The 23,703-nt window shown below is 37.8% G+C and overlaps 1 protein-coding gene across 1 annotated transcript in view; it reads left to right on the top strand.

Annotated features, from left to right (window-relative positions):
* Window positions 1-17,226, top strand: part of OVCH1 (ovochymase 1) — a 55,369-nt gene extending 38,143 nt beyond the window's left edge. Inside the window, 7 exon segments of the mRNA XM_070619700.1 lie at window positions 3,899-4,055; window positions 4,363-4,464; window positions 7,778-8,002; window positions 15,089-15,118; window positions 15,121-15,213; window positions 16,200-16,335; window positions 17,079-17,226. Coding sequence (XP_070475801.1) covers window positions 3,899-4,055; window positions 4,363-4,464; window positions 7,778-8,002; window positions 15,089-15,118; window positions 15,121-15,213; window positions 16,200-16,335; window positions 17,079-17,226 — 891 coding nt within the window.
* Window positions 17,227-23,703: the final 6,477 nt, after the last annotated feature.

The raw sequence follows: 23,703 nt of genomic DNA, 5'->3' as shown, positions 1-23,703 counted from the left end.
TATCTTGGCTCTTGTGAGTAAAAGCTGCAATAAATATGGAGGTGCAGATACCTCTTCTATATCCTGTTTTGATTACCTTTGGCTATATACCTAGAAGTGGAATTGTTGGATCATACGGTCATCCTATTTTTAATTTTTTGAGGAAGCTCCATATTATTTTCCATAGTGGCATACCAATTTATATTCCCACCAACAACAGTGCAAAGGGTTCTTCCCTTTCTCCACATCTTTGCCAACACCTTTTATCTCTCATCTATTTTTTGGGGTTTTTTTAGATTTTACTTTTCCTTTTTCTCCCCAAAGCCCCAGAGTACATAGCTGTATATTTTAGTTGTGGGTCCTTCTAGTTTTGGCATGTGGGATGCTACCTCAGCATGGCTTGATGAGTGGTGCTAGGTCCATGCCTACGATTCAAACCCACAAAACCTTGGGCTGCCGAAGCAGAGCATGCAAACTTAACCACTGGGCCACGGGGCCGACCCCTATCTCTTGTTTTTTTGATGACAGCCATTCTAACAGGTGTGAGGTGATATCTCATTGTAGTTTTGATTTGTAATTCCCTGATGATTAGTGATGTTGAGCACTTTTCATGTACCTGTTAGCCAGCTGTATGTCTCCTTTGGAAAAATGTCTATTCAGATCATCTACTCATTTTCAAGTTGTGTTGTTTTTTGTTATTGATTTGTATGAATTCTTTTAATATATTAGATATTAGCCCCTTGTCAGATACATGGTTTGCAAATATTTTCTCCCATTCCATAGGTTGTCTTTTCATTTTGTTGATTGTTTCTTCTGATGTGTGGAAGAATTTTAGTTTAATGTCCTACTTACTGATTTTTGCTTTTGTTGCTTGTGCTTTTGGTTTCATATCCAAAAAGTTGTTGCCAAGATCACTATCAAAGATCTTTTCCTGTATGTTTTCTTCTAGGAGTTCCATGGTTTGGGGACTTACATTTAAGTCTTTAATCCATTTCAAGTTAATTTTTGTGAATGGTGTAAGACAGGGGTCCAATTTCATTCTTCTACACGTTATCCAGTTTTCCCAACACTGTTTATTGAAGAGACTATGTTTTCCCCATTGAGTATAGATGGTCCCAAAATTACAATGGTTCAACTTACGATTTTTTTACTTTAAGATGGTCCAAAAGCAATATGCATTCAGTAGAAATTGTACTTCAAATTTTGAATTCTGATCTTTTCCTGGGATAGTTATATATGGTACGATACTCTCTCATTATGCTGGGCAGCAGCAGCAAGCCACAGCTCCCAGTCAGCCACATGATCATGAGGGTAAACAACCTATACACTTAGAACCATTCTGTACCCATGCAACCATTCTGTTTTTCACTTTCAGTACAGTATTTAATAATTACATGAGATATTCAACACTTCATTATAAAATAAGCTTTGTCTAAGATGATTTTGCCCAACTGTAGGCTAATGCAAGTATTCTGAACATGTTTAAGGTAGGCTAGGCTAAATAATGATGGTCAGTAGGTTGGGCATATTGAATGCATTTTCGATTTATGATATTTTATACTTATGATGGGTTTATCAGGATGTAAGCTCACCATAAGTCAATGAAGATCTGTATTCTTTGCTCCCTTCTCAAATATTAGTTGGCTGTATATGTGAGGGTTTTTTTCTGGGCTCATGATTCCGTCCCATTGGTCTATGTGTTTATTTTTATGTCAGTACAACACTGTGTTGATTACTATAAATTTGTAATGTATTTTGAAATCAGGAATTGTGGTGCTTCTGACTTTGTTCTTTCTCAGGAATGCTTTAGCTATTTGGGGTCTTTTGTGGTTCCATATGAATTTTATGATTGTTTTTCTATTTCTGTGAAAATTACCATTGGAATTTTGATTATGGACTGCATTGAATCTATAGATGGCTTTGAGTAGTATGGACATTTTAACAATATTAACTCTTCCAATCCATCAACATGTGTTATCTTTCCATTTATTTGTGTTGTTTTCAATTTCTTTCATCAAAGTCTTATAGTTTTCAATGTAGAGGTCTTTTGCCTCCTTGGTTAAATTTATTCCTAAGTATTTTATTCTTCTTGAGGCTGTTGTACATGGGATTGTTTTATTTATTTTTTTATATATATTTCATTGTTAATATATAGAGGCACAACTGATTTCTGTGCGTTCATTTTGTACCCTAAAATTTTACTGTATTCATTGATTAGTTCTAACAGTTTTTTGGTGGAGTCTTTAGGATTTTCTGTATATAAGATCATATCATCTGCAAATACAGTTTTACTTCTTCCTCTCTGATTTGGATGCCTTTTATTTCCTTTTCTTGCCTGATTGCTCTAGCTAGTACTTCCAGTACTATATTGAATGGAAATGGTGAGAGTGCACACCCTTTTCTTTTTCCTGATCTTAGAGGAAAAGCTTTCAACCTTTCACTGTTGAGTATGATGTTAGCTGTGGATTTGTTATATAAGGACTTAATTATGTTGAGATATGTTCCATCTATGCTCAATTTGTTGAGAATTTTTGTCATGAAAGGATGTTACATTTTGTCAAATGCTTTTTCTGTTCTATTGGGATGATATGATTTTTAACTTTCATTCTATTAATGTGGTGTATCACATGTATTGATTTGCATATGTTGGACCATCCTTTATCACTGGAATAAATCCCACTTGATCATGGTGCATGATCCTTTTTCTTTTTTTAAAGATTTTATTTTTTTCCTTTTTCTCCCCAAAGCCCCACAGTACATAGTTGTATATTCTTTGTTGTGGGTCCTTCTAGCTGTGGCATGTGGGACCCTGCCTCAGCATGGTTTGATGAGCAGTGCCATGTCCGCGCCCAGGATTCGAACCAATGAAACACTGGGCTGCCTGCAATGGAGCGCGTGAACTTAACCACTTGGCCACGGGGCCAGCCCCCTGCATGATCCTTTTAATATGCTTTTGAATTCAGTTTGCCAGTATTTTATTGTGGATTTTTGCATCTATGTTCATCAGAGATATTGGCCTGTGGTTTTCTTTTCTTGTATTGTCCTTATCTTGCTTTGGTATCAGGGTAATGCTAGTCTTGTAAAGTTAGTTTTGGAGTGTTCCCTCCTCTGTAATTTTTTGGAGTGTTTGAAAAGGATTGCAGTTAATTCTCTTTTAAATGTTTAGTAGAATTCACTAGTGAAGGCTTCTTGTCCTGGGCTTTTCTTTTCTTTTTTTTTTCCCTCAAAGATTGGCGCCTGGGCTAACAACTGTTGCCAATCTTCTTCTTTTTTTTTTTTCCTGCTTTTTTTTCCTCCCCTAATCCCCCCCGTACATAGTTGTATACTTTAATTGTGGGTCCTTCTAGTTGTGGCATGTGGGAGGCCGACTCGACATGGCCTAACGAGCGGTGCCATGTCTGTGCCCAGGATCTGAACCTTGGGCTGCAGAAGCAGAGCATGCAAACTTAACCACTCGGCCACGGGGCCGGCCCCATGTCCTGGGCTTTTCTTTGTTGATGTTTTTGATTACTGATTCAATCTCCTTACTTGTATTGATCTGTTCAGATTTTCTATTTCCTTATGTCTTGATAGTTTGTATGTTTCTAGAAATTTAGTCTTGATAGTCTCGATAGTTTGTATGTTTCTAGAAATTTATCTATTTCTTCTAGGTTATCCAATTTTTAGGTGTATAATTGTCCATAGTAGTCTCTTATGATCCTTTGTATTTCTGTGAGATCAGTTGTAATGTCTCCTCTTTGATTTGTGATTTTACTTATTTGAGCCTACCTGTTCTAAGGTATACAAATAGACAAAGAATAATTTTTTTTAAATTAAAGAAATGTGCTATGAATACGTTATTGGTTATTCCTGTTCCAAAACTGAAAGCAAGAGCTCTGATTAAAGCAATTTTCTAGAACACATTTTCTTGATGTTTCAGGGAGACTCTGGTGGGCCATTAGTATGTAGACATGAAAAAGGTCCCTTTGTCCTCTATGGCATTGTCAGCTGCGGAGCCGGCTGTACCCAGCCAAGGAAGCCAGGTGTATTTGCCAGGGTGAGTGTCTTCTTGGACTGGATCCAATCCAAAATCAAAGGTAAATATTTTTCAGATACTATGGAAACAATGCCTTTCTTTAAGTGGGTTTGGGAGAGTTGAGTGTGATAGAAATCAGCATTATGAAAGCAAAGACCATAAAGTAGTATTTCATTTATCTTAGTTTCTAAGCACATTAAAATTCAGTAAGACTAAGTTCTCCCTTGGGCAGAGTTTGGATAAAACTCGCTTTTCCTGAGGCTGTTTTAATCCTATATTTGCATTCTCTTTTGACAAAAGCTGCTTTGGTACAGACTACATTTTGTTCTCAGGCTTTTATCTACTTATTTTTAACATGGTCTCTCCAGGTACAGGTCCTGCTTCACTTCAGATAGATAATGAAAGTAAAACCCTAACAAGACAACAATTGCTACCATCCACACCTTCAACAGACAGTGCATCTAGGCCAGGTAATAGATATCCACGTTATCCCATTAATACAGCTAATAAGAACTTATCAAAAAGCACTGCATGTCTGGATCCACTAATTTTCTTTGGAGCACTATAAACTCTGTTTTCATTCTGGCTGGTAGTTTAAGCTGAAAGAAAGGAGAGTTATTATTGTGACTATCTGGGGATCTTTTCTGTCCCAAAGATACAGCTGTTACAGGTAAAAAAAAAAAAAAAAAAAATCTTGTGGTTGTGAACAAGTGCTTCAATTTTGGAGAAGTGCATAGAATTATCCTGACCTCTGAGCTATTTATTCCTATATGAACAAAGATCCTTAGACTTTAAGGTATCTTGTGAGGTAAAGACTCTGGATATGAGATGACCAAGACCAGCATCAGAGTTAGTGTTTCTCTTAATTCTCCTACAATTGTCAGTGTCTGTTTGCGAATAGGATCTTGACTTCTAGTTAAAAGTGAGCAGCAACTGGAGAATTAGAAGTCAGTGATAGACTTGCAGGGAGATGAAAGTTCTATGATACCGTTAAGTCTTGGTTTCCAAATCATCAGGATCTTTCCCTTTTCACTCATTTTTGCCTCACCCGCTCCCACATGTACTCAACCCCAATAGAAAGCTAGGCAGAGGTAGAGGAAAATTGAAGAGGATGCACAAGAGAGGGAGAATTGCCGAGTGATGACCTTCCGTCGAAGAGAGGGGATGAGACCTAGTGCCTAGCTGGAGGGTTGGTCTTGGATAGGAGCAAAGAGCAGTTCATCGTAGTTGCTGGATGGAAGGCAGAGTATTTAGGCACTGATGCAGGTACACGTGAGGACAGGAGCTTCCGGCAGTTCTCTTCTAATTGCTTCTATTTTCTCAGCAGATGAAACGGGGTTGTGAAGAGGGTTTGAGTATTTTAAGAAAAGAAGGTATGAAATACTTCTCTAAAAAAGTGACAAGGTGCACGGACTAGGAAAATGTAGTAGGATTCTTGGGCAGCATAAAAGCCTCTTAGATTAATGATCATGAATTTAGAAGGAGACTAATCAGTTAGCTTAGCTGTATGTTTTCGTTTGGAGACGCAGAGGAGTACCACATAGATGCAGAGCAGGTGGAGAGTAGATTCAGTGAGAGTGGGTTTTCCCAAGTATGTAAGAGTATAATGGAATTGAGTATGTGAAGAAGGGATTAAAATGATGGATCGTTGGAATTTAAGCTAGGAAAAGAGTGAAGCAAGGATGAAAGATGAGTTAGGGACAAAGAAAAGGTGCTAGGATAGATGAAGTACAAGTTTCAAAAGGTGGAAGGAGTGTTAAAGGAAGCTGAAAAGATAAAAGGTTGTGGTTGGAGAGAGTGGTGCTTGAAACTGAGATTATGAAAGGCTTAGAGTTATGGCTAACGACCACGTCTCTAGGGACTGGCTATTGGGATGATGGTTGATGTTGAGTGGAGGACAAGATCAGTGCAGTAAAGCTGAGAAATTGAGAAGCTTCAGGGATGGAATCATCATCTATATGGCTATTGAAATCAGCAAGATTTATGGCAGGAATAGTGTTAGAGAAAATGACTGCTAAGGAAGCTTCTAGGAATAAGGAGAAGTAACTCAGGGACCAGTTGTGGGTGGTATAGTCGGACAACAGTGAATCAAAATGAAAGTCAAAGAGTGATATTTAGATTAAAAGTAAATCTGGAGTCAAGATTGCGATGGAGAGCAGACTTATGTCTAAGATCCTAAAACCTAATGATTTCAATGTTTGAGTTCAATGAACAATTTCAGTGAGTATCTAAGTAAGTTAATGCATATAGAGCACTTAGAATAGAGATGGTATGACCAATGCATAAGGGTTTATAGATGATGGTGGTCATGACCATCTAATGTAGTCTTTGAACTGTCGCATTAAGGCTATTAGAAAATGGACGTTATTAAAATGTAGAGAAGCTATTTCTCATTTGTATATACTCAGAAAAACTTATTCATGCCAGATAAAGTTTTACATATGAAAGGATATTGTTTTGTTTTAGTTCTATGACTATTCTATGAGATAGAATGTTAGGGCTATGCCTTATTTAATACCCACCCACTCCCACAGCTTGCTTTTTACACAAGGGAATTAATGAATCTTAGCAATAGTTTTTTTGAGATTGTTACCCCATTTAGAAAAAGCAGTGACTGGTTGGGAATTCCTTTTCCTGGCAGACTTGTCATGGAGGATTCACATGGAGAGGGAAAAAATTGAAGATTGGAAAAACATGTTGGGGCCAGACTCTGAAAGACCTTGCAAGCTGCTCTGCTTTAGTTGCTTTGAGCAAGGAAAGAATTTAATTCTTTTGTTTCATATACTACCACCAGAATAGAGGACATTGTGGGGAAGATTAGAGGCTGGGAAATCAGTTAGGTTACTATTAAATCAATGTAGACCTAATAAATATCAAAATTAGATCATAGTAGCCATATAAATGAAAAGGAGTATTTTCAAAGAACTAGACAATTAAGTAGGATCCAAATTCTTGTAGCATTTCATTTTCCTCTGCCACTCTTCATCTCTACTGTTCATAAAAGTATATTTACGTATGTTTCTCCTTGGTTAGATTATTAATTTCTCTATGGGAGAGAATATATAATAATATATGTATTAACTAATACTCATACATTAAAATGAGTTAATTTGAATATAGAGTATTTCAATGTGTAATTGCTCAGATTTTTGTCAACGGAATTGACATAGGGGAAGAGCAAAGAGTCAAGGATGTAATCTGAAGAAGGAGAAGCTGATTACAGGGTCAGAGGGCCAGAGAGCTACTGGCATCTGAAGCTCTGCAGATGCCCCTGCAGGTCCAAGTTGCCCTTGGACTTAAAAGCAAGCGGAAGAAGTGAGAGACATTCAGTTGTGTTCAGCAAATTCTCCTTTTCTTGACCTCAGTCACAAACCCCATGTGTGTAATCATTTGTCCCAGCAAGATAAATGCTCACTCAAGTTAGTGAAGCTTTTAGGAACAGATCTTCAGTTACATCTTAAAGAAGGAACGAAATGAAAACATGCTGGACATAGCGAATGCAGTCCTCTGTGTGTTTTCTAAGAAATTTAAAAAATTCAGTTAAAAGTAATTTTAAATAATTATGATTTAAATTCTGCTCCTGCAATCTCATTTCAAGAAAATAGGACACATCGGATGGGGTGATCTCTTTCACCGAGGAACTTGTAACTGATAGCAATGAAGTTTTAATTTTCTTTTTGAAAGCCTAAATTTTTCAACTTTGTAATAGAACCTCATTTTTTTTTTTGCGTTGTTTATGCTGGTCCACATATGTTTATGGTGTCCACGTGTTCTGAATTGCAGGCTGTTACTCTGAAGTGGAGCTAGAAGAACCCAGAGGCTTCTTTTCAACTCCAAGATATCCTCTGGATTATAGAGGAAAACTGGAATGTTCTTGGGTGCTCAGAGTTTCACCAAGTAGTATGGCAAAATTTACGGTTGAGTATCTGTCACTCCCTGGGTCTTATATGTGTCGAGATTCAGTTCTGACTATTTATGAAGAAAGCCACAGTGAGAGAAGGATGGCAGGTAATCTTACTGGCATTTCAACTTTGTGCTGGGAGCCTTTTCTGTAATAGGCAGTTCATGATCAAGAGAGAGTTTGACTTGGTAATAATATCACCAAATTATTGATTCACGTAATTTGTTGTTAGTGCCATTGAATTGATTCCGACTCCTAGTGATCCTGTGTACAGCAGAGCTGAATGCTGCCTGGTCCTTCTTTGCACTGGAGCTGCATCAAACAGTGCTAGGCTGCTCTTCATAGAGTTTTCCTTGCCAGTGTTTCTGGAAGTGGGCAGCCAGGTCCTTCGTCCTAGTCTGGAAACTCTGCTGGAACCTGTCCACCATGGGTGACCCTGCTGGTATTTGAATTACCAGTGACATAGCTTTCAGCATTACAGCAACATGCAGCTGCTGCACTAAGACAACCGATAGATGAGTAGTGTGGTTTCTTGACTGGCAAACGAGCCTAGGCTGTGGCTGTGAGGGCACTGAAACTTAACCTCTAGACCACCAGGCTGGCTTGATCCTGTAATAGGCATGCCTTTTTTTTCTAGGTACACTTAATATATTCAAAATTCAAATTTAAAGAACAGGTATATGAAAGGTTGAGTGTGTGAGTTTGTATGTATGTGTATTCAGAAAAAAAAAAAGACAAGAGGACCAAACTTCTTTAAACATACCAGAACCATGCCAGAATGCCAGAAATGTGTATATGATAGAGGAGGAGTTAAGATGGTTAAAAATTGGGCTTGGGGGGAGTGGGTTGAATTTCAAAATAAAGCAAAATACATTAAAGGCTTTTAAAATGACAGAATGCAAAAGATTTGCTAACACCAAGCCAGCTGTCATTTCATTTCATGTACGGGCAAATCAGTTTTTGTTCAACAAAACAAACAACAACAAAACAAACTTGCCATCTCTTGTTTGTATAAGTGTAATACAGGTTTTTGGCTCTCAGTAAAGAGGGAGGTGGTGGGTAGGTGGGTATTGGAAGTAATTTGGTCGATGGGGACACCTGGAAGGAAAATAGTTTATGTATGTTATTGTGAGTGTGTGTGGTACATGCACATATGCACATGTTTGAATCAGGAATATATGGAGGCCAGGAAAATTGCTTTAAGGGTGGGATTATTTTCTTAGGATAAATTCTGAGAGATTAAATCATGGACTTAGAAGGCACAAATATTTATTTAAAGATTCTTTCTTTATAAATACTATCTCATTTAGCTACGGAAAAAAACTATGAACTGGCCTATCCACGGTGCACATTTTCCCCCTATGATCAGATCACCTCCCCCTTCTGCGTTGATTAAAACAGTTCAAGGTCTTTTCCTTGGCTCTGGAATAAAATCCACACTCCCTAGCCAGACCTTTCGCCTCCCTCTCCATCAGCTCACCACACTCCAGGCACTATCATTCTCACCTTGGGGCCGTGTCCATCTACTTCTCTCAGCTCCTGAAGGAGCTCTGTCTCATCTTTGCCCCTCCCTTCCCTCTAGTGTTGACGGTAATTATCACCTTCTTCATGAGGACTGCTTTGATGGATGTAAACTGCACCACTGCCGCCTCTGTACTTCGTGGCGGGCACCCTTTTCTTGGCACTTATCGTCTGCTGACGTATGATGGTTTTTTCACGTTTGCTTTGTCTGTGTCTCCCTGTTGAATGCGAGCTTCATGAGGACTGCAGCTTTTGTCTCTTCACTTCAAGAATTGCCAGTGCCTAGAACAGTGCCTGACACATAGAAGGCATTTAATAAATGAGTGAATGACTGAGAGGTCACCTCCTTAGAGAGGCCTTCTCAGTCTATGGTAGCATCATCCATTCCCTCCCATTGTCATTTTCTATCAGACAACACTGGTTATTTCATTTGTAGCCGCAGGCTGTATTTGAAACCATCTTCTTCATTTCCCTGACTGAAATGATAGCTTCGGGAGAACAGGGATCTTGCTGTTTTGTTCCCTCTGTATCTCCCCAAATTGGGATAATGCCTAGCGACTCAGAACTTTTTTTTTTCGCATGAGTGCTCACTGCTAAATTACTCTTCAGGAACACTGGGTTAGTTTTCATGGCTGTTAGCCGTACATGAGACCTCTTTCACCACACCTGTAACCCAATAGCTCAATTCGATAGGCACTTTTACTTTTTTATCGTTAAGGGGTATAATTACTTTTTTCATAGTTAGCTATTTATATTTTTTATTTCTTCTCATTACCGCCCATTTTTAAATTTGAGTATTGTTCTTTTCACTGGTTTATAAGATCCTTATATATAACAATTTTTTTCTTTGTCAAAAGTTAAGTGCTTATTCATAAGATTGTCATTTGCCCTTAAATTTTGTTTACTATATGTTGATGTAAACATTTTTAAGTTTGTTGGTTTAAACCTACCCATACATATCTTTGATCTCCAATTTATCTCACTGCTTTTATTTTTAAAAATCCATTGCCCATTCTGAGGTCGGAAAAAAAATTTAATTAAAATGAAGCTTTAATCCTGTGGAAATGTATTTTCTCATATGGTAAAGTGACTTTATGCCTGCTTTTAAAAAAAATTCCTTTCTCTCCAATTTATAGCATTATCTTTATCATATACTAGATTCTCATATAGAAAGAATGATTTTCTGGGAAAACTTGCCTTTTTCATTATTACCTTTTGAAAACCATGCTTGACTTTGTTGTGGATTGACTAGGGAACCCCTATAATTTTCCAACCTAGCATTTCTTTGATTTGAATTTGTCAGCTTGACCCTGCGAGATTGTTCTGTCACTTCAGATGACAGCTAGCAGAACTGCAGGATGTAATGGAAATATTACCCCTTACTCAAGTCGGATAGTATTTTTCTGTACTGTAAAGTGCTATCTTTTTCCCTGTGGGAGCCAGGAACTCATTCAAGAGCTGCATTCATCTCTACTTGCTACAAATAAATGTTTGATCATTCTTCGAATAGTATTTCAACATCATTTACCCTAATATGTTATGCCAACTAATGTTTTTTCTTCTTCTTGGATATAATCTCCTCCCCCCTTCCTCCCTACAAATGTCTGTGGAGTGCCTATTATGGGCCAGAGATTAACTCTTCTTGGTTGTGGGGATCCAGTAGAGAATATAGTGGACCAAAATATCCCTGCCCTTACCAAGCTTATATTCTACTGGGGAGAGGACACACAATAAGATAAAATAAAATATATAATATATTAGGTAGAAGAGCTATGGGGGAAAATGAAATGAGAAGGGAGAGGAAAAGTATCTGTGATGTAGGTACCGTATAATTGTATGTAGGATAACCAGCAAATGTCTTTCTGAGCAGGTGACATTTAAATAAATGTTATAGAGTGATACTGAATTATTTATTTATTTATTTATTTATTTATTTGCTGAGGAAGATTTGCCCTGAGTTAACATCTGTGCCAATCTTCCTCTATTTAGTATGTGGGTTGCCATCACAGCATGGCCACCAAGGAGCATAGGTCCACACCCAGGAACCGAACCTGGGCCGCCGAAGCAGAGTGAGCTGAACTTAACTACTAGGCCATGGGGCTAGCCCCTGATACTGAATTCTACTTTTTAAAAAATTTTTTTATTTTGGTCTAAATAGTTTATAAAATTTCTTTGTTTCTTGTCCTGTGTCTTTCAGACTACCAATTTGATAAGGTAGTTTTCTCCATTGGTTTTCTTTGTTTTCTCCTTGTTTGTCTTCCATGTCTCTTGTTCTAATTATTTGTCTAGTGGTTGCCCTTAGATTCGTGTAAAGAATCTCATAGTTGAGATAGTCCATTTTCTGATAGCCTCTTTTTCCTTAGACTCTACTGTTTCCATCCCTTTCCTTTTCCCCTTTTAAGTTATTTTTGTCATATCTTTTTCCATCTTGTGAGTTTGTGGTTAAAATTATGGCATCATTTTTGTTTTGGTGTTTTCCTTTTCTTTATCCTTGATGTTAAAGTTAAGTGTTTACTAACCTGATCTGATAGAGACCTTCCATTTTCCGATTATTGCATACCTATTCATCTCCTTGCTCAGGGCTGTGTAGCCCCTTTCCTATTTTTTTTTTCCCAGATATGAGGGCCTTCTTGAGGATTTCTTGTAGTGGGGGTCCTGTGGCAATGAACTCCCTTAGCTTTTGTTTATCTGTGAAAGTTTTTATTTCTCTGTCATATCTGAAGGAAATTTTCACCAGATAGAGTATTCTTGGCTGAAAGTTTTTGTCTTTCAGGATTTTGAATATATCATTCCATTCTCTCCTAGCCTGTAAGGTTTCTGCTGAGAAATCCACTGAAAGCCTGATAGGGGTTCCTTTGTAAGTTATTTTCTTCTGCCTTGCTGTCCTTAGTATATTTTCTTTGCCCTTGACTTTTGCCAGTCTCACCACTATATGCCTTGGAGTGGGTCTTTTTACACTGACAAAGTTAGGAGATCTGGAGGCCTCTTTCACATGGATTTCCAGCTCCCTCCCCAGGTTTGGGAAGTTCTCAGCTATTATTTCTTTGAACAAGGTTCCTCCTCCATTCTCCTTCTCTTCTCCCTCTGGAATACCTATAATCCTTATGTTGCACTTCCTGATTGAGTCAGATATTTCTCTGAGAGCTTCTTCATTTCTTTTTAGTCTCAGTTCTCTCTTCTCCTCCCTCTGGAGCATTTCTTTCTTTTTTTTTTAAAGATTTAAAAAATTTTTTCCCTTTTCTCCCCAAAGCCCTCTGGTACATAGTTATATATTCTTCGTTGTGGGTCTTTCTAGTTGTGGCATGTGGGACGCTGCCTCACCATGGCCTGATGAGCAGTGCCATGTCTGCGCCCAGGATTCGAACCAATGAAACACTGGGCCACCTGCAGTGGAGCACGAGAACTTAACCACTCGGCCATGGGGCCAGCCCTGAAGCATTTCTATAGTACCATCCTCTAACTGGCTTATTCTGTCCTCCATGTTATCAGCTCTGTTTTTTAAGGAATCCAGATTTTTCTTTATTTCATCATTGTGGTTTTCATCTCCAACAAATCTGATTGGTTCTTTATGGTTCAATCTCCTTTATGAAGAAGCTCCTGAACTCATTAATTTGTCTTTTTGTTAATTTGTTTTCTTCTAACTCATTGAGTTTTTTTATGATAGCTGTTTGGAATTCTTTGTCATTTAGGTTATGGATTTCTGTGCCTTCTGGGTTGGTTTCTGGGTACTTGTCACTTTCCTTCTTGTCTGGAGATTTACTATACCTCCTCATACTGCTTGATGGAGTGGATTTTTGCTTCCTCATGGTGCTCTTATCTGGTTGCAACTGCTGTGTACCGCCACTGGGTGGGGATCAGGCACTATGTATTCTGGGCCTGGCATGAGCAGGGGCTCCCCAGCTCTGGCCACTGACTGGTTTTCTCTCTGAGTGACTGATCAGTGACAGATCTGGAGCACCAGGCAGGGGAAGGTGTACTCACTTTCACCAGTGCTTCCCCCAGCTCCTGCTTGTCTCTCTGTATGGAGCTCTGGGCGATTGCAGGACTTTGCACTTCCCCTTTCCCCAGCTGCTGCTTCCTCGCTCACTGCTCCAGGCAATAGTGGGGCTGGAGTGCTAGGCAGGGACAGGGCACCTCTCCTCACCTGTGAACTTTTGGCACCGTGACTGCTGCCAAGCTTTCTGGGCTGTGCTCCAGGCGATCCTGGGGCTGGAGTGCCATGCAGGGACAGGGCACCTCCTTCACCTGTACACTTTCCCTTCTGCTGCTGCCATATGGTCTGTGCCATGTTCCAGAAGATTCTAGGGCTGCGCACTTTCCCTGCCACCACTGCCGCCACTGCCACCAAGCTCTCTGCACCTTGCTCCAGGCAATCCTGGGGCTGGAGTGCTGGGCGGGGATGGAGCACTTCCCTCACCTATGTACTTTCCCCGCTGCTGCTGCCATACTCTCTGCACTGTACTCCAGACTTCTGGGGCTGGGGAGCTGAGTGGGGACAGGGCACCTCTCTTCACCTGTGCACTTTCCCCACCACCACTACCACACACACCGTACCATGCTCTGGATGATTCTGGGGCTGGAGTACTGGGTGGGGACGGGGTGCCCTTTTCACCTGTGTACATACCACTACCACAGCCTGTCTCTCTCCACGGAGCTCCTGTGAATCAGCTTTTACTTCCTCTGGAGGATCCAGCCCCACCACCACCTTCAGGGATATGGCTGCCTGGGTCTCTCAGACATCTTTTGTGATATATGTATGTCCTCTGTTGGCATATGAATGTCCTTATGGTTGTTTCTTAGAGGGGAGAGTCCAAGGGAAGAGCTCACTCCACCATGATGCTGACGTCACTCCCTGAATTATTCTTGATAGTAGATGAGTTTGATTCTGAGAAACTCACAGGTTCTTTCCACACCTTCTTAATAAACCCTCTGAGTTGTTTTAGAACTATGGTTATAATTTTCCCTTTCATCTTTGACTTCGGCTCTCAAAGTAGAGCAATCAAAAGAAGGTTGACTGTTGGGGGCAGCCTGGTGGCGCAGCAGTTAAGTTTGCACGTTCTGCTTCAACAGCCCAGGGTTGACAGATTCGGATACTGAGTGTGGACCTACACACTGCTTGTCAAGCCACGCTGTGGCAGGTGTCCCATGTATAAAGTAGAGGATGATGGGCACAGATGTTAGCTCAGGGCCAGCCTTCCTCAGCAAAAAGAGGAAGGTTGGCAGCAGGTGTTAGCTCAGGGCTAATCTTCCTCAAAAAAAAGAAAAAGAAGGTTGATTGTAGGGAAAGAATAAACTTTCAAGCAGAAAGTTTTCCACTGTGGATTTTCGCAGTGAGATATTTTTAATAAGTAGGTTACTTTTCTAGGAGAAAAATGGCACTTTAGTGTCATTTTAAAGATAAAATAATTTGCTGCCTGCTGTCTTTCAAGGGAGTAGTGTGACATAGTAGATTGTGATGGGTGTTGCATTCATGCACCTGGGTTCAGATCCTGACTCCCCATTCCATTTTCTGTGACTTTGGGTGAGTCATTTGACTTCTGGAGCCCTATTCATTTTGCAAAGTAGAGTAAATTTCTACCTCATAGGTTTCATTAATTGCTATGCCTAAAATAGAGAAACTACTGAAAAACAAATGTCTTGTTTTTTATTAGATTTTATTTTTTTTAACTTAGGTGGACTATGTGGAAGAAGGCTTTACCCAATGATTTCATGAGCTCTGGACCACTCGTGAGGGTGTCTTTTCACTCCCTTGTGCAAGGTGCTTTTGGCATAAGTTATATTGTCTTTAGAGTCCAAGGTATGTTTGGTCATCTTATAAAGTTAAAAATCAATGGTTTTTTAACGAATATTTCAAAATTTTTACATTCTTTTGTAAGAAGTTTTGTTTCTGTGGGGAATGAGTTTATGTTTGAAAGGAAAATCTATTTAAGTGATCTGAGATTGGTCAGGTCCAAAAGAGAAACTGCTCAGTGGATAGCTTGATTGACTTATAAATCACCCAGAATTGTGACTTGTAGACATGGCTAAGATATGCTGATTACAAGATAATGTTTTTGACTGTGATTGTGATTTTACACCACAGAGAGCTTTTTCTGCAGCCATAATTCTTGTGGATTGGAAGATTTGGTTTCTACATCTTAGCTGGCTGATTAACTCTGGACAACTTATTATTTCTCTATCAGGTTTTCTTTATAAGTGATATTATAATAATAAAAGGTTAGAAAGAGTTTTGAAAACAAACTATGCAAATATTAGATGCTATCATCATAAATGTAAACTCTATGCAATTCAGAGTGATCAGATTTCACTTTAGAACATATAGCTAGTGAGGCTTTTTGACTCTTGATGAGCATAGGTAACCAAAAGCTAGCTTCTCTCCTTGGCACCGAGAAATACTGCAGAGATATATTTTGAAAAATGTTAAGTGAGTAATAAAGAAAAGCACGCTTATCATATGAAAGTTTTTTCCTGAAGAACTGTATTAAGAATGTTGCATTTTAGATGGAATTATGCAGGGAATCGGCATCATCTATAGTTATTCCCACATGGTCTTCCCTAGACCCTAGGTTCTGCCAAAGATAATTCCAAGAGAGAGGTGAGATGTTGGTTCTCTGTGTCTTTAAATGTTTCAGATAGAGACTTTTCAGTGAAACTAACCACTTCCTCTTAATTTATTTCTAAAACAGTTAGGGAGGAAAGCAGACTGCTCTGATCTGAAAAGACACATAACAAGCCTCTTAAAAATTAGTTTTATTCTTATTCCCTTTTTTTCTTTATTGCTAGGTCCAAAAAGCAGTAAAACTACCAAACTTCTCCAGGGTACAAACCAAGTGCATGTGGCCACTTGTGAGGATGTTATTCTGACCAAACCAGCAGGAATCATACAGATCCCAAGATATTTTCACAGAACCACTATGAGGTGAGGAAGGAATGTTTATTATGATGAAAGAAGTTTGTGAATGATCACTCGACAACCAGCAACGCTTGGTACTTTACTTAAGGCATTATTTTCCATCTCTTCTCCTTAAAGAATAGACTTTGAGATAATCCCTTCAATATCCAAAAACTGAATGTAAGATTATCCCTGTTGATAAATTGTACTTTCTCAACAAATGAGACCATTTATTAGGTAAATTGGAAAGTCAAATCTCTATCAAAGAGTTTCGGAGATTGAAATAAATTCTGTAAAACCTCTGGCACATAGTAGTTACTCAATAAATGGTTCTTAAAATGCCACAATGGAAAGAGGACTTTCCCTGAATTAAACGTTAGAATAAATTTAAAGTGAGAAATGAAAACTGAAGATTTACATAATATCAATCCTAACTGAATTGATGTGATTTGGGAGAGTTTGGGGCAAATTCAGGCAAGAATAGGTCCTTAACTCTTACAGATTGCCAATCAGAATTTAGACTATAATATGGGATTGACCTTCACCATAATGGATGAACTTAGTTAAAACTTTTGACAAATTAACTATTAGAAAATATTTTTCAACTGTTATAATTTAAAGTAAAAATCTTTCTTTCATGTAAACACAAAGAAGCAGAGAGAGAGTGAATAACAGTGACTCACTGAGTGATACATTAAATTCTGAACAAAATAAATAACAATATATGCTGTTTGGAAAGCATTTCTGACTTTCTTTCATCTGTGCCGTAGCTGCCACTGGAGGTTATTAGCCCCTTTAAATCACATCATTCGCCTTGATATTATCAGCTTTCAGGTGAAACCAACACCCCTGGCCTGTCAGGGTCACCTGTGGGTTTATGAAGGATTTGGAGCAGACAAAAAATTAATAGGCAACTAATTTCCCATGAAGAACTATGCTATTGATTTTCCTCTATGAAATATTCTTAGAATGTTTTATAATCATTGTGTGACTTACAGATGACATAAATTAGTCTCTGTGTGATACTGGAACAGCCTTACTGTTACTATTTTTTTAGATTTGTAATCGAGATTAACCTAACATTCTCTCAGATTACATTAAAAACAAAACCCAACTATATGCTGCTTACTTAGATCATATCTAAATTAAACTTGCCCAGAAACACTAAAAATAAAAGACAAATAAAGCAGTTTTAGACATATGTAACACAAGAAAATTTAGACTATAATATTAATCAGACCAAATAATATTCATAGGAAAGGCATTGAATGGGTTTATCAATTAGATAGTAGCCAGAAACCTGATGACAGGGACTTAAATTTATTATATTGAAAGAAAGAGAAATCCAGAGATGGGTGGATGCACCCTAGTTCAACAGTTCAATTCTGTCAAGACAGCTGTTACTGAAATTCCCTTGGCCTTTTCCTGATGGTTCCATAATGCTATGTCAGCTCTTAGCATTACACTGGGGGAGAAAGGGAAGAAAGGGCACAGGGAAGATTATCATCATCTTGGGATCATTATCATCATGGGATGTCACAGTACACAAAGTTTGGAAGAACAAAGAAATAAAGGAAAAGGGAGAAAGAGTGCCTTAGCTTTGTTAGTTATAATGTTAATATATAATATATCATCATATACATTTCCAAGAATGCTGTAGCAGATTTGAGTCTGTTTGGCCAGATTTATCACATGCCACCCCGGACTGGGAGATGACTAGAGAAAAGGGAAATGGAAATAGAGTCTGGGCTGGCTGACCAACATTACCCAATGTGATGGGATATTGGAGTCCAGAGTTCCAGAATCTGAGGATCTTGGGTCCAGATCTCAATTCTACCGCATAGTAGTTCAGTGACTTTGGGAATGTCCCAAAGCTTTTTGAGATTCAGTGTCCTTATTTGTGACATAAGGATAATAATATCTACTCTTCATGTGATTTACAAGAAGCAATACCCCACCATCACTACCACACGCACATCCATGTGTGTTTTAAATTCCCAGATTACTTAGTCAAGGATACAAATTCCTGATGAAATGGGATGACTGCCCATAGGGAGAGGACGTGTGAAATTTTGCTGCCTTTGACTCCCTAAAAAGGACCCAGATGCCAAAGTCACTCTCCACTTAGGTAGAGTCTTGCTAAACCACTGTTATTTTATTCTTTGGACATCCATTACTATCCCAGGAGTAGGTGAACTAACAATCTTTGTATTTATGCTTAAGGTAATGTTAATAAACATGGCACTTTCCTGGTTCCTGAGCCAATTTAGCATCAACAAAGCCAGAGCATCTTGTGGGGAGAATGTAGAATCTGAGCCCAGTATCCTTGGAGATTATCTATGCTGCTTCCTTTCTTGCTTTACAGAATACCTGTACTTGCACTGCCTCATGAGGTTGTTTTGAAAACAAAATGAGAGAATTCATGTTAATCAACATAAAAGAAACCAAGCTTCTGCTGTGTTTGTATTGGAAATAGACATTTTCATTCCTTTTTTTCTTTCTCCTTCCTTTTTTTTTTAGCTGAGGAAGATTAGCCCTGAGCTAACATCTGTGCCAATCTTCCTCAACTTTATATGTGGGTCATTGCCACAGCATGGCTGATGAGTGGCATAGGTCTGTGCCCAGGATCCAAACCCACGAACCTGGGCTGCCAAAGTGGAGCGCACTGAACTTAACCACTAGGCCGTGGGGTCAGTCCCTCATTCCTATTCTTAAAATTGTGCTGCTTAGAAGAAAAGATTAGACTATTGTATCCCTATTGCCTCTCCATCAATGGGATGTCACAGTACACAAAGTTTGGAAGAACAAAGAAATAAAGGAAAAGGAAGAAAGAGTGCCTTAGCTTTGTTAGTTATAATGTTAATGAAATATATATCTGTTGTTCTTAGAATTAGTTCATAAAACATATGTACTATTTCCTTCCCCCCAAAATTTGTGACTCTTTTTATGTGCAAATAAGACTCACAAGCTCTAGGGGTTAATTCGATGCTTGAAGTCAACAGATTATTCAATGACTATTTAATACAACCAAATATGATCTATCCCAAGAATGCAAAGATAGTTTAATATTGAAAAATGTATTATGTGTCATATACCTAAGGTCAAATTAGGAAAAGTAGATATGTTAATTATACAACAATCATATCCTGAAAACCATGCCAATAAAAATTGGTTAAAAGATACAATGAAAAAATCATTTCAATAATAATTAGCAACAAAAACCACATAACTAGGAATAACTTTTAAATGAAATATGAGATGTATTATGCAAATGTAAAACTACACACACACAGATCTGAATAGAGAAATGTACCATATCCTAAAACTAGAAGACAAAATTAACATTAACTCACCTCAAATTAATTTACAAATGTAGTGTATTTCCCGGCAAAATCCCCATGGGAATTGTTTTCAGAGAGTGAGGAGGAAATTGATAATATCTCTAAAGTTTATCCTTAAAATAAATAGAACTAGCTGAAAATGTTTTAGGGAAAAAAAATGACCAGATGACGAGGCAAATTATCAGACATTAAAACATACTTTAAAACAATGATAATTAAAACAGAGTAATATCAGTACAAGTAGAGACATACGTGAGTGGAAATAAATAGATCAGAAGGGACTCCAGAAAATAAAAGACATTTGTACCTGATAAATTTGCATTACAAATCGGGGGGGAAATATAAATTATATTCTTCATCACATCATAGAACAGTTGGTTAAAGAGTTAAGTATTTTTCTTAAGCCATTTAAAGTGGAAAAAAATATGTAATTATCTTAACTGTGGATGGAGAAGGACCTTCTCATATAAAAGCAATGGAAGCCAATAGAAAATTATCAATAAATTCCTATATTAACTAAAAAGTTTTCTTCAACAGAAACAAAATTAAAAAGTGGCTAACAAACTTGGGATTTTCAACAACTCTGAGAAAGGTTTAAGACAATTAACATAGAGAATGTTTATAAATCAGTATTAGAAAAGCTCAAATCTATAAAAAAATGAATCTACAGGCCCCAATATCTTTGACTCAGCTTTGATTAAATTTCATGTTAAAACCAGGGTCTTCAAAGCTTTTGATTTTTTGTTTATTTTCCAAGAGACTGACAAACTATTAACCCAAGTGATTTTGAGAACACAGAGCACTGGATTAAACATTCGCCCTTTTGGTAGATAAGAAAGGTTAATGAATATTTACATATCACTTACTCTACAATTTAAATAAAATCTCTTCTCATTTTGTCTCTTGTCACAATGAAGTTGATCCTCTGGCCATCTGTTTACTAAAAAGAGCCGTTTTTCTGTAATGGTGAAAAGCTTAATAGTTCCTAAGATTGACTTGAAACTGAAACTATGAGCATTATAGCAAACTACCTTTCTTAGAATGTTTGTTTCAGAAAATACTGTGTGTGATGAGTTCTGTAACCGCGGGCCCTCCAGGACCAGTTCACCTGACCCCATCTTATTAACAGTCATTAAGAGTGGTTTTTCAGGAACTGAGACTGCTTGTCCAGTTCAGGCCAGTTGAGGCCACCAACCCTTCAACTGGGCCTGTGCAGATGCTTGATAAATGATCTTTTTGATGTCAAGGAGCTAAAAACTCCACCCTCAGATCATGGTAACACCACCATTTTGTGAACATGCGTCCTGTGAAGAGGCGTGAAACTTGACTACATTTGTGCAGATCATCATCAATTACCTCACTTCTTCTTGCCTTCAATCATCTCTCTCCACATTTCAGACCAGCCTGCCTTTCATCCCATAAATTCTGCCCCAAGCCTTGGATCGGGGAGACAGAGCTGAGGGCACATGCCCTCTGTCTCCCTGCAGATCAATCTCACACAATAAAGCTGATTTCTTTTGGGGCTGGCCCCGTGGCCGAGTGGTTAAGTTCGCGCACTCCGCTGCAGGCAGCCCAGTGTTTCATTGGTTCGAATCCTGGGCACGTCCCACATGCCACAACTAGAAGAACCCACAATGAAGAATATACAACTATGTACCAGGGGGCTTTGGGGAGAAAGAGGAAATAATAAAATCTTTAAAAAAAAAAAAAGAAAAAGCTGATTTCTTTTCCCAAAAGCTGATGCCATTAATAATTGGCTTTTTTTTTTTAATGCGCATCAGGTAGGAGAACCCCATTTGTGTCGTAAACAGTTCAACTTAGAAATAGTTTGTCATGGGAAGCAGATTTGAATCATCAACCTAATGTTAATTAATGCTTGACTTTGACTTTTTTTAATGTACCACTAATTGACTCAAGTATAAAGCACAAGTGTATTCTTTCAGATTTAAGAGGATCCCTAATATGACAAAAAATTTTAAATAGTACAGTAAATAAGAGTTTAACCAATTATAAGTTCGCATGCTCTGCTTTGGCGGCCCAGGGTTTTGCCAGTTCAAATCCTGGGCACAGACATGGCACCGCTTGTCACGCCACGTTGAGACAGTGTCCCACATGCCACAACTAGAAGGACCCACAACTAAAAATACACAACTATGTACTGGGGGGCTTTGGGGAGAGAAAGCAGGGAAAAAAAATAAAGATTGGCAACAGTTGTTAGCTCAGGTGCCAATCTTAAAAAAAAAAAAATGAGTTCCATTAATTTTAAAATAGAATTCAGAATTACAATTTTCCGAGATATACCTTAATAGAAAAATGAGTAAGTGACCTGAGCAAGCAATTCATAGACAAATAAATACATATGAGAAAAATTGCTTAGCCTGTTTCAAACAGAAATGAGAAAAACATTTTACCTACTTAATTGATGAAAAGATTTTGAAGAATGATTGCACTTAGTAAATAAAATGCAGTGTGACATATTTTCATGTTGTTGTTGAGGTATAATATGTAGTATGCTTTCTGGAAGGAGACAGAAATGTTTTTCAAAAGCTACAAATTCATAACCTATTATTCAGTGTTTCTACTTTTAGCCATACTTATTAAAAATATGCATTGCATTTATATACAAGGTATTCATTTAACTAGTATTATTTATAAGGGCCAAAAAATATTCAAAAATAATATAAGTGGGAAATTGCTTATGAAAAGTATAGTAAATTCATAGGATAAAATGTTATGTGGCCACTAAATAAAATATTTTCACATAATTTTTTATAAAACAAGAAAATTCTACATCTAATAAGTGAGAAGACCAGGATAAAAAACTACATAGTGTAATTTAATGTTTTTAAAATGCTATATATGATTAAAATAAGGGTCTAAAAGGAAACATACTAATATGTTTAAGTGGCTATTTCTAGATTGCAAGATTATGAGTAACTTTTTAAAATTCTCCAAATTTTCTCCAGTGAATGATTAAACATTCTCATATTAAAACTGTGAAAAGCAAGAGATGAAAGAAACATGTTCTGTTCTAGAAGTTGAACTAGACCCATTAAGCCAGCAGCTACAGAGAACTTCATGGTTCTGGCTATTAGCAGTCGGCTTCACAAGAGAGAGAACCATCGCTGAAGGAGTTTAGACTCCATCGCCTTCTGAAAGATGCTTTAGAAATCCAGGGGTAGTGGGAGGTTGGACAAAATCATTACTAATTAGCCTTAGGATTCTGAGTCACAGGAGACCTCTAAGAACTATTATTGCCTAAAAAATTTCACTTAGATCAGCTAATGGGTATGACTTTCATGCCCATTATTACAGCTTGCCTCTTTTTCATTTGGGCTATGCTGTGGATAAGTGAAGGTGACATATAGCTAAGGCTCAAATATACTCCCTCTACATGATTATTTTATTTCAGTCTGGTGGCAAGAGTAGTTTATTAGTTCCCTAAGGACCTAGCTAGACCATGTTACCTTCTCTTATAATATATAGCTTTAAAAAGATCTCCCTAAGTATTCCAGACATTGTAAGATCTGGATGCTGTCTCCTGGTTGGTTAAGAACCCCTTCCTTGGAAGTGGTCAGACTCAGAAGTCTGGAACATCTGTCTCTCAATTCTAGTTGAGTTTTATTCTGCCTAATTTTCCCATTTTTATATTGTTGAGAGTAGATAACAATATAAATTTGTGGTTTCAAAAATAGGATTTTTTTCCTCTTTGCTTGATAATGTTTGCCTCAATGAATACTAAGAATTTTTTTTTTTTGGCTGGGAAAATTATGTGAAGGAGATTTACCTTCATTAAAATCTCGTGGTCCACTTATGATGTTGATTTTCACATACAATGTGAGTTTGCCCATGGAAGAATTTTCTCTGAGATATTCTTTTCACATTTCTGGTAAATCTGTTGCTTTTTTTTTCATATGTGTTTGTGTATGTTTTTGTTTTTATTGTGCTTTATTAGTAAATACATGTTATCAAATAAGTAAACAGATTGGAATTCTTTATTTCATTTGTCAGCTTTAAGGAAGAAGAAAAAGTGAATGTTTAAGGTTATGATTTC

The sequence above is a fragment of the Equus przewalskii genome, chromosome 5 (genome assembly GCF_037783145.1).
Source record: "Equus przewalskii isolate Varuska chromosome 5, EquPr2, whole genome shotgun sequence".
NCBI classification, from domain to species: Eukaryota; Metazoa; Chordata; class Mammalia; order Perissodactyla; family Equidae; genus Equus; species Equus przewalskii.
Note: the sequence above shows the minus strand (reverse complement) of the source record. Positions and strands in the feature narration are given on the sequence as shown.